General features: G+C 38.7%; 1 protein-coding gene across 1 annotated transcript; it reads left to right on the top strand.

The window, feature by feature from the left end:
• The first annotated feature begins 257 nt into the window (after positions 1-257).
• Positions 258-9,928, top strand: BuGZ (Bub3 interacting GLEBS and Zinc finger domain protein). Its single transcript, XM_017158581.3, has 7 exons — positions 258-435; positions 626-933; positions 990-1,251; positions 1,783-2,200; positions 3,567-3,971; positions 6,402-6,537; positions 7,208-9,928. The coding sequence occupies exons 1-7, from the start codon at positions 395-397 to the stop codon at positions 7,342-7,344; spliced, it is 1,707 nt and encodes a 568-aa protein (XP_017014070.2). The 5' UTR covers positions 258-394; the 3' UTR covers positions 7,345-9,928.
• Positions 9,929-12,014: the final 2,086 nt, after the last annotated feature.

Raw genomic sequence — 12,014 nt, forward strand, 5'->3', positions numbered from 1 at the left:
GCAGGAAGAATTATGCAGATGTCGTAGAAATAATCTGAGCATTCCCTAAACTGTTGAATTGTTGCTTACTTGTACTAGAAAGTCTCAATTTTAGCCTGCAACAACAATAATAAATTTAAAAAAATGTCAGCCATGTCGTTAAAATCTTTCAATTTTATTTTAAGAGATTTACCAATTATTTTTTTAAATTTGATAAGATTTCAGTATTTTTATAGTTTTTCGATATTTCCGCGGCTGCACTGTTAGCGATATTTTATACACCATCTGGTCACTCTGACTGGCTCTCCATTTTGTTTTCCACGGCGGAACCTTTTTTGCTACATCAAATTGCATTTTTATACCAATTACTCGAGCGTTTTCGTAAATTTAAGTGTTAAAATCCAACCTTTGAACCATGGGACGCAAGAAGAAGAAGGCCTCCAAACCCTGGTGCTGGTATCCTTTTCGCAAAACAAACCACAAAGTTTTTTTCCACGGCATGTGCCGCTGGCTGTATCTCCACATACATACACACAAATTTATGTAATGGTATTGTTGGAAGAAGGGTGGGGGGGTTTACAGGGGAAAGTGGACACATACATATATTCCGAAAATATTCCTTAACTCTTAGCTAAAAAAAAACTAGGTACTGCAACCGAGAGTTCGACGATGAGAAGATCCTGGTGCAGCACCAGAAGGCCAAGCACTTCAAGTGCCACATCTGCCACAAGAAGTTGTACACCGGACCGGGGCTCTCCATCCACTGCATGCAGGTGCACAAGGAGACGGTGGACAAGGTGCCCAACTCGCTGCCCAATCGCTCAAACATTGAGATCGAAATCTTCGGCATGGACGGCATTCCGGCCGAGGATCTCAGGGATCACGAGCGCCAGAAGAATGGCGGAAAGTCGGACTCGGACGATGATGAGCCGGTGGCCAAGAAGAAGGTGGAATGTAAGTGTTTCCCTTAGATCTACAATAAATGTCTCTGAGGAAAGCTTTTTTTGCAGATGCCATGAGCGTACCGCCGCCCATGATGATGCCCCCGAACATGATGCCGCCACACATGCTCGGCCAATATGGCATGGGCATGATGCAGCACATGCCGCCACTGCCTCCGTATCCAGTGCCCATGATGCCGCACATGATGCCGCCGCGTCCCCTGTTTCCAGCCGCCATGGCCACCACCTCGGCGGCAGCCGCTGCGGCGGCGGCCCACCATCACCATGCCGCCGCCATGGCCCAGCAAAAGCCAACATTTCCAGCGTACAGGTGGGCATCGATAGCGGGGAAAACCACATTAGAATTCTGCCAATTGTTGCTTAAATCATTGTATTTTATTTATTTCTTTCTTTCTTATTACCTGGTGCTACAAATTAATTAAATTAATGCACTAGTCACATAAACAATATTAAGAATAATGAAAACATGTAGCTCCCTACATATATTTGAGTTTTACATTAGAACTGACGCTTTAAATAATTGTTTTTAATTTTAATTTTAATTGGTAACCTATTCGTTTAGAGCGCTATATTTTGTTTCAAATTTCAAATGCCTAATTTTTGTAGAGTTTTAGGTTCTTTTATTAAAAAATAATTTAATTTTTGGGTAGCTCCAAATACCATTTTAAACTTTGTCTTAAAGATTATTTTCAGTTAAAGGAATTAGTTTATTTTGGCAATTTCTAAGTGGTTTCCCCCACATTTATCTCAGCCTCTGAAGCAAGTCCAACGACTTATTTCTAGGCATAAACCAAGCTCTTCCTCACTAACTTAATCCTTTATTTCCACCCTTTTTGTAAAGTAATGCTACCATAAGTGCTCCGCCCACCACCAATCATGCTGGTGGCGCATCCAGCGCACCACCAAGTGGTCCGCCCGATGCCCAGCCACATCAGCAGCGACCGCCGGCTCCGCCCGCCGCCAGCGGAGCTGCCGGCGCCGCTGTGACCACCAAGATCATGCATCCGCAGGAGGACTTGAGTCTGGAAGAGCTGCGCGCCAGGCAACCGAAGATACAGGCGCGACTGGCTGCCGCTATGGCCGCCCTGGCGAATCCACAGAGTCGGAAAAGTCCCAGCAACAATGGCGGTGCCTCCGCGCCGATGCCCGCCACCCCGCCGCCCCCCTCGCTGGCCGGGATCTCGCCCACGGGCAGCAACAGCAGCAGTGGCATGGCTAACGCGATTGTCGTCTCCACAGCCATGTCGAAGGCCCAGGAAGTGAGTTCTTATCATAGTTATAGAAACCATAGTCAATATAAATAAAAACAGACCGCGACGGAAACGACTTCCACTGATAAACAGGAATTACAACCAAACGCAACGGACTGAAGCGCGGACGTGTAAAAAAGACAATTTTCTCAAAACAAAAAAAATTATACAAATAAAATATACAATTGCACATACAAAACTTGACTCACACTTGAATTTCGACTGCATTTTGCGTTCTAAGAGAATTCCATTTTTCCAAACTGGACACGATTTTTTTTACACACAACTACTGATACCAATTTGCAATTTTCGTAAAATGCAATGGCGGAATTACGTTTACACGACAAACAGAATCACACGAAACAAAACAGAATTACTTTTTTTAGCATATAGTATGATATATGTCTGTACAATTTTTTAATTAAACAAAGAAATTAATGGCAACAAAACAAACGAAACGGCGGTTTTCAATTTAACCAATTAAGATTCTTTGATTTGAAGCATTTTTCCACGAAGCCTAGGGAATTCGATAGAAGGGAAAGTTTTATCTTGTCTTGGTCCCCCAAACCTTAATCCCCATACCAAAATTCGGAAAGGCAGTGCAGCTGTCAGTTTCCCCTTCCTTACATTTCGAAGAAAATAAGTAAGAGGCTGACACTCAATCATCCTACAAGAATTACCCATTATTCTAGGGATGTATAGTCATAGCGCGAAAATTATTATTGGGGTGGATCGATTTGATTGGAAATTAGGGGCGGATTTTTACAGTTAAATTAAGTTCCGAAAATAAAGTTTTAAATCCTTACAATCTCTTTGCTTGGACTTTCCTTTCGAGTAGTTTGTAGTTCAATGATAGTATTTTAAACAACTTATGAGGAACACAGTATGAACTGTTAAATTAATGTTATTTCAAATTTATTTAAATATTCTTTTTTATTTAAATATATTTTTCTAGTTAAATTAGGTTCCAAAATAAAGTGTTACATTTTACACTCCTTTCTTTTTTTAGACTTTCCTTTCGAGCAGTGAGTAGGTCAATAATAATATTTTAAACAATTTGTGAGGAACACAGTATGAACTTTTAAATTAATGTTATTTCAAATTTATTTAAATATTTTTCGTTTGAATTAAATTAACTTTCATAATGCTTAGTTAACATTTGTTATCTGTTTGGGGTCGATGCACCAATCAATTAAAGGCTTATAAATATACTCGCTTTAGAAAAATAGGATCATTTTATAAATTATCACCAGGATATGTATAAAGAAATCCCCACTCACTTAGGAAAAGCTTTTGAATCGGGTTGCACCACATAAATAATCCCTCCCAGTGGCAAGTGAGATAAATTCAATCGATTCCCAACATTTTCTTGCAGACCGCCGCTCTAGTAGCCGTGGCACAGGCTCAGGCTCAGGCGCACGCCCAAGTGGCCCAAGCTCAAGCTCAAGCTCAGGCCCAGGCTCAAGCCCAAGCTCAGGCGCAGGCCGTGGTCCAGGCACAGGTGCAAGCAGCCCATGTGGCACACGCTGTGGCAGCCCAGCAGCAGGCGGTGCAGCAGCAGCAGCAGCAACAACAACAGCAGCAACAGTCGGCGGTGCAGCAGCAGCAGCAACAACAGCAGGCGGTAGCTCAGCAACAACATGCGGCAGCTCAGCAGCAGCAGGTGAAGCAACTGGAGGAACTGAATCGGGCTGTGATGCTCCAGCGCTTTCAGGCTGCCCGACAGCCGGCAAATCCTGGCGCTGCGGCAGCGGCTGCGGCGGCCGCAGCCGTCGGCATGGTAAGTCTCAAATCCTGCGGTGCTGCGTATGCAACGCGTACAACCAATCGAAAGAATGAACTTGACCTAACAAAATCGAATTCCAAGTGCTGAGAATCTCAATCTGTAAAAGACCACAAAACAAAGAAAACGAAACAAATACCGATCTTGTGTCCCAGGGGTGGTACCAAAAAGCCAACGACAGCATTTTCGAGTGGGTTAACCAAATTTAGTGTAGCGCTTCGCCATCATCATCATGCTAATCACCTACTAGCAAATGTGTTTCAGGATTAGTGGGGGGTCCTAAATTTAATCGGATTTTCTTGCTAGATATTTATAGATTAACCTAGCCCCTTACTCACAAGACTAATCTCTAATTTCTGCCGTTGAAATCATTTGTTGAAGTCATTATACCACCGATGTGTTTAAAAGTATCGGAAATAGTTTTTGTATTTGTAAAAAATAATTACCATTACTTTTACAACCTATGAGCTCATCAGCCAATAACAGTTTTACCCTTAAAATCGAAACACCTTTTTGATCATGTGTGAAATAATTCATTTGGCTAACTACAAACGCACTACCGCTTGAGATTTCCTTTACTTTTCGAACACATCACTTTTATCCAGCTTATAAACAAGGGATTTCAACTAATATGTCTTACACCCTGTGAATTTCTAAACATTACTAAGCTTGTAAACTCGAAAAATGTGTTAAAGTTACCGTTACAATTGCAGTACGAGCAGAAGTTCAATGTTGATAAACGATAAAGAGTTGCAAAGTGTTGCGCAGGGCCCGAACAGTTTTACAGTATGTATCGTTTTTGTACAACAACAAGTTTATCTTCCCCCACCAAACCCAACCTAATCACTCCTAAACCTCCTAATAAAACTCACAACCCGCAAAATGATATGAGAAATGCAAGGTGCAAAATGCAACAAGATAAGTAAAAGCCAAAACAACTCCATTATAATCTTACTTAGTCGTACTTATGCAAGTAATTATGTAGTCTAAGCAAGTACCTACTCTCCTCTATCTCTCTCAATCACTCACACCCATGCGTATATAATCCACAAGATCAATACTGTCCCCCAGAAAGTTTCTAGTACGTACTGCCTTGCAAGTAAAACAGAAAGCGATGAGTTACAATTATGATAATGAATGAGAGAAAAGTCGTGAGTTATGTTTAAACTATTTTGCAAGCCATGTAAGTACATTTCAATAATTTCTAATACCAAAAAAAAAAAAACAAAAAAAACAAAACAATTACTTTGAATTTGTCGTAATGGTTGCTGCGTTGGTTGGTTTAATTGATTGATGATTGATTGACTGGTTGATTGATTAATTCATATCCACAAAATAAACACATGAATTAAGTACGACTACACACCGCATTGATATGTCTCTCTATCTCTACTATCTCGATAACTTCATCCACAAAATATACAAAAAATCTCAAATATATCTCATAAGCATAATATCTAAATGTTCTTTGATCTGTAAATTGTACTACCAAATCAGTGTTTTATGTTCTTAAGATCATGCATCTCTGTCTACCTCCCCCACCCCCTACATTCAGATCCCAGTCGATTCCCTTTCACATTAACACTCCATCATTCATCTGGTTTTATGCGCAGTACAAATGCTTGCCAAAGGTAGAGGACTGTCGGTTGGAGATCCTTTCCATTTCATTTTCAACCGATGAGCTTGCCATAGACCTCCCCTCCCCCTAACCCAATCTCACCCCCTCATCCACCTCCTCCACCACAAGTTTAAAACTAACTTCTAACTGAAAGATATTGGAACTTGAACTCGACCCCATGCCTCTGGTTAGTAAATCAAATTACTATTTCTTTCTCTTAAGTGCGAATACGATTAATTTACTTACGTTGCCCCAATTGAAGTGCAACTCAAATATTAAGATACAAAACCTTAAATGGTTTGCAATGCAATCCCCTCACACCTTCTTCCACACCATCGTCGTCGTCAGTTCAGTTTCCGAATTGTAAGTACTTTTCTTTTTAAATCAACAAACTATTTAATTACAACCGAAAAAAAAAAATAAAATATTATTTTTGCCATGGTGAGAAGAGCAGAGGTCTCGTCTCTTCTCTCTGCTCTACTCCATATTCTACTCTATATATCTTGTCTCTGCTCTATCATACATTTGTAATGCGATGCAAAAATGTTTTCCACCCACAGAAAAACCAAACACACATACACACACCTCTTATCCATTTATTGAATAAGTACGCAAAACCAACTTATTAATATTTTAAATGAAAAAAAAAGAAAACAATACAAACATAATTAATAACAACTTAGCTAATTTTGTGTACAATGGCTTCAATATAGACCCGGCTAAAGTGTCATCAAGAGTATTAATCCGATATCGCGTTTCCATGCTCTTCTATATCTTTCTCTCCTCGTCCTCCGATCCGTCACCTCCAGATGCCGCTACCTGGTCACATGCAGCTGATGCAGCCGATGCTGAGACCGGCCATGGCCATCGGTCCCCACGGAGCCCTCATCGGCGGGAATATGCTGAGAGCAGCCGGTGGGCACGGATTCAACGGCATGCCTGCAGGTGAGTAGATCAACAGGGACCGAAAGTAATGAGTATTTCTTTTGAGTAAAAAATAAAAATCTCCATTTAATGATTAATTTGTAAGCGAAAAAAATATCGCTCAGAATTAATGATTATTTTGTGAGCGATATTATTTTGCTTAGAAATATCACTCAAAGTTAGATTGCAGCTGTCCCACGCGGAATTTTAGAAAGATTGAAATGTGCTCTTGTAGGTAGAACCACGGAGCACATACCCAGTTAAGAAAAAAATAAATAGTCCATAACATCTTGTTAAGTCGTTTTACTAATATATAATTGACATAAAGTCCTAAGGTTGATACAACTTTTTGTATTTATGTAAACTAAAAACCGCGTTTTAAAAAGTTTATACAAAGAAATCACCTTCCTTTATTAACTCGATGTGTGCTCCGTGGTTCTACCTACAAGCACAAAATTTAAACATTTGTAAAATTCCGTACAGAACGGCTGCAATCACACTTTGAGTGATATTTTTAAGCGAAATAATATCGCTCATTTAATAATCATTATATCTGAACGATATTTTTTTTTGCTTACAAAATAATCATTAAATGGAGATTTTAATTTTTTCACTTATAATGATTACGGTCCCTGGGGAAAACCCTTCTAGAACTCAATACTCAGTGGCTAATATATTGCTCTCTGTTTAGGCCTGCTGCCCATGCAGATTGGATTGCCGGGAATGCCGGGCGCCTTGCCAGCCGGAGCGATGGCGATGCCCGGAATGGGCGTGATGCTGCCGGGACATCCCAACATGCTGCAGATGATGCAGCCGCGCTTCAGATGATGTCTGCCCGCTGCGCCGGGTCTGTTGCAGGCGCCAGCAGCCCAGCCGCCAACGCACCTGCAACCGCAGCCGCATCCTCAGCACGTGCAACCTGCTGGGCGGCCCTTTTCCAGGACCCCAGCCGCTCTGCAGGCTCAGCCGCCGCTGTTGAGCCTGCCGCTGCCCCTGCTTTTCCACGAGTGAGGCAAGAGGATCATGCTTATAGTTGCAAACAGCAAACAGCGCCCGCACTCAGCAAGCAAGTTGTTTTGAAAACTCCAACCAAAGTCAGTTCTTTTTCAATGTATAACAGTTTTTGAAACACAACACCCCAAACACACACACACGCGCTACCCACTAATCAGCGGTTATGCCTAGTAAACCAGTCGATGTCATATATATATATATATTTCGTTCATCTAAAGCACTCCATTTTAGCTTTTGTTCCAATCCAAATTGTTTAATTTCCCTAATCCGACCTTCTCGATGTGCGTGCATAAATACATCTTTTAGATATATTATTCGTGCTCTTTGTATAACACAATGTACCACAACGCTAAACCAACCACACACACTAATACTAAACATCTGAAGCTACTTTGCTGTGCTGTAGATCTCTATCTTTTATCTGTATCTATATCTGTATAATCAACAAATTAATCGTTGACACTTTACCTATACGAATATTGGTTTTTTTTAACATTCTCTTTCTTTTTTTTTTAGTTTTATTTAGTGAGCATATACTTTAAACACATCCACCTACACACACTCAAGTTGTTTAATTATATCTCCTCCAAAACAAATGAAAAAAGAAAATCTTCGAAATCACACAAAAACCAAAACCAAAAACCTGAACGCTCAAAGCTCTGGGTATGTTGACAATTGCCATAAGCAGCATTTTTGTGTTGTTTTTGTGTTATTCGTGCGTAATTTATACTATCGATTCTCTTTCTGTTCACGTGAAACGCTCTGCAAACTGTTACAATGTTATACAATTCATAAAACTTCTGTTCAGGCCCCATGTTGTCTAGACCTTCGTTCATTCGTTCAGTTGCGGCTGGCAAAAAGTAAGTTCTACCTTTCTTTACATAGTATACTTAACTAAATACATACAAACGTATTTATAAAAATATTCAACATTTCTTTGTATCGTTTATGTTCTTTTGGTATGTAATATATATATTTGGTGTGTGTCATCGCGAGACAACAACAGATCAGAGCAGGTATCTACATTCAATTTGTTTTCCTTTTTTAATAATTATATATGCATATACAATACTATCTATCCTAAGTCATTTGGTTATGGTATGGTTGGTACTAAACAACAAAAACAACAGCGACTACAAAGTAAAAGAAAATTCCCCTCCCCAGTAAATCCGCTAAATAGCTTTTAGAGTGGCCTATAGGCGGCATATAGATAGGAATTTCTCACGTGTTAGTAAGTACACTCGATACATTGTTTTGGGATTGATCTTGATGCTTCTGTTTTGTTGTTACCGTAGCGTTCTTCCAAAGTTCCCAGTTATCAACATTTATCTTCCCTTCCACAACTTCAAATAGTCTTTGAACTAATAAAAGAAAATAATACTCGATTACTTGACCCTTCATAGAGACTCTCAGGCTTTTGTTAATCCGATGGTAAACCTATGAAATTGTAGCTAGCATAAGTAGTTGATTGACAGTTAAACAGTACTAGTCGTATCCCTTTTGTTTCGTTATGTTTATGGAAAGCAGCGCATGAGTCGGATTGTTCTCCATGCCCCGACGAGATCTTCGAATACTCCTAACCCAGTGTAGCCTAGGGTAGTTAGACTTAGCACTCAAAACCCCCGAAGAGAGCACCACACGTCACACTAACCAACACTCACCTTTGTTTGAGTATATACCTATAGTAAACACTTGTAACCCAACCATTATACTATATATCTATGTATAAATACATGTATTAATGTAACTATACCGTGTAATTTAATCATAAGCGATGACAAGTGAAGAACTGCCCAAGCAGAAGCGAGTGAATCCGAAGATTCCCCGCACTCGGGCCAGTTTAGCGCAAAATTGATGTTGGACTTTTGGGTCTGGCAAATTCGCCGCACCGCCATCGGGATATCGCCGGCCGGCCATATAAATTTCGTTGGCCTGGTTCGATTGTCCTGCGGTGTTAGAACGGCGTGCTTCAGACGAGAGTACCTCAATGCAAGACAGACAATATCCCAGATTTGGTGGCAATACTCTATTACTCTACTCGTATACGATTCACACACTATCCCCGACTAAACTCGCATCTGTACACAGTCGTTATACTCGTACTCGTAGAATATATTCTCTCTCTCTCTCTGGTAACTGTATTGCGAAGACTTTGTAAATATTTGATGGACGCATTTCATTTTGTAGTGTTGCTTTTACTTATCACTTGTGCTTTATTTTTGTCGGGAATGCAAATCAATTTAACTTTTAATTTATGAATTATAAAAATTGTTCAAGTCACAATTCAATTGTAAAGATATTTAAAATATTATATCAATGGCAATTTTTTAGAAACCCTAAGAAGAGCTTTCAAATCAAAAGGTCATAATTTTTCAAACATTTTGATATTTTTACTTATTTAATAAATTATATTTGTTTTTTTTTTGCGGCAATAAAAAGATAAATCCTAATTGCAGATCTATGAAAATAAATTTATCTACGTTTTGGATTTGTTGATTTTAAATACGCTTTTTAATTGCCAATTTGAGGCTGTGTTATGTTAGTTAATCAAGACAATTGCATATAGTCAAGTCAAAAAAAAAGTACTTTCGTTTACGTTTAAGATTCATTTGCATTTCCCGTTTGTAGCCAACTTTTAGTATTCCTTTTGGTGGTGGTCCCTTAAAACTATAATTATTTCATTTGGCAAATTAATCTTTTAACCATTAAATTCAATCCATGCAATGCACGCGTTCATTTGAAAAGAGTACAGCTAATAGGCTACAAGTTTTGTTAACATTTAATGGGCTTTAGGTGTTTTGCGAAAAGAAAAGAAACCTAGGAACTAAGAATTAAATTTTAAAATTTACAAATTAGTCCACCAATCTCTGTCTGTCTTTGCGCTGGGCGACACGCGAGTAGCTGAACAAATGGCAGTCACTGTAATACTAAACCCCACACAACCGATCCAAGATCCAAGCGTAAATGTCTGCTGCGTTCAGTCGAAAGCGTGTCACATTAATTTTGCTGAGCGAAAAGTCCCCTGCGTCCGTCCTCCCCCTTCTATCTATATCTATAAATAAGTGGTATATGTCTATCTTTGGATTACGTTTTGCATGCCCTGAAGAGTATGCCTTCCGACCACACAAGTACAAGTTCGAATCGGACGCAGGCGATGTGCCGGAGTCTAGTCAGGATATATACGAATGGCCTGGTCCCGTATATTGTAACTCTGAGGCGAGGGCACATCACAGTTATCGAGCTAACTGTTGGACTTTTCGGTCCTTGTCTTGCGACCACTCAATCGTTATATCCACACCGCATAACACCACTACTATAGCTATAACTATCGGTATCAGACGAACCGCCTTTGCATACTGCGCGTCTTGTACAATCCACACAACCCGGCGGCAGAATATCACCAACCACATCGACTACACCACTTCTCAGAGCATCCGTATAATGATGGATCCGAAAGAGATTTGCGATAATGTTTGTTACACATTTTGTTTAGTGTTGATTTACTCATTTATCAATGTAAAATTAATCTACAATGCTTTGATAGTTGCAACTACTTTTTTTGGGAAAGTATTTCAAGATCGAACAATTTTCAAACTAATAAACGATAAGAATTTGTTTTGCCAAAGATCTTTGAAGCTTTCGACCAAAGTTTTTTTTAATAATTAATCTTTGATTAAATATAAATGTTAACCATGTTTATATTTTTCATAAGCTTTAAACCATTTTTGTTGCATTTACTTTTAACTCAAGCTTTCGGAATTAACAATTCGATTTTTCCTTATCCATTTCTGTTCGTTCAACAATTATAATCACACAAATACTTAGCTAATGCCTATACTATATTTAAAGCAAATGCATAAAATCAAAAAACCAACAAATTTGAATATGTTAAATCATTTTTAATGTTGTCATGTAAATGAAAAGATGCAAAAACCAGGAGGAAAACAAAAAAATATATATATTTAGCATTCTTGTACGTAAAATGTTTTTACCAAAACGAAAAAAAAAAGAAAATATACAAGCAAGTTATATAAGCAATTGTTTAAATTCTTTTAAACCAATATAAAGCAAAAACTACTATTAGGAAAACAAAAATGCATAAAAATAATATTTCTAGTTTAATGTTTCGATTGTTCTCTATTCTTTTGAAATTAATTTATTGAAATTTTAATAAATCGAATAAAAATAAAGATATGTACTTGAGTTTTCTTGGATGGATTGGGTTTCAGATTGGACTTAAATGCAGAATATTTAATACATATTCCTCATATTTTATTATCGTCTTTTTACAACTCCGATGACTCATTGGGCTATCCCCAAGACATATCACTCACTCTGCTGCCCATGAATGAAATCAGAAGCCAGGAACTTTCCATGATGAATAACAAACAAGATAATTAAAATTGAATTTCAAATATTGATTAAAATACAGAAATTACTTGGACTTGGCTCGACTACTATCTTTTCATATTTATGGGTCAATC

The sequence above is a fragment of the Drosophila takahashii genome, chromosome 2L (genome assembly GCF_030179915.1).
Source record: "Drosophila takahashii strain IR98-3 E-12201 chromosome 2L, DtakHiC1v2, whole genome shotgun sequence".
NCBI lineage: Eukaryota > Metazoa > Arthropoda > Insecta > Diptera > Drosophilidae > Drosophila > Drosophila takahashii.

What these genes read in the sequence shown, in the direction of transcription:
- BuGZ (XM_017158581.3), top strand. Translation starts at nt 395, where the DNA reads ATGGGACGCAAGAAGAAGAAGGCCTCCAAACCCTGGTGCTG. An exon ending in GGCCAAGAAGAAGGTGGAAT is followed by an intron (nt 934 to 989) that starts GTAAGTGTTTCC and finishes CTTTTTTTGCAG; the next exon opens with ATGCCATGAGCGTACCGCCG. An exon ending in CGGCCGCAGCCGTCGGCATG is followed by an intron (nt 3,972 to 6,401) that starts GTAAGTCTCAAA and finishes CGTCACCTCCAG; the next exon opens with ATGCCGCTACCTGGTCACAT.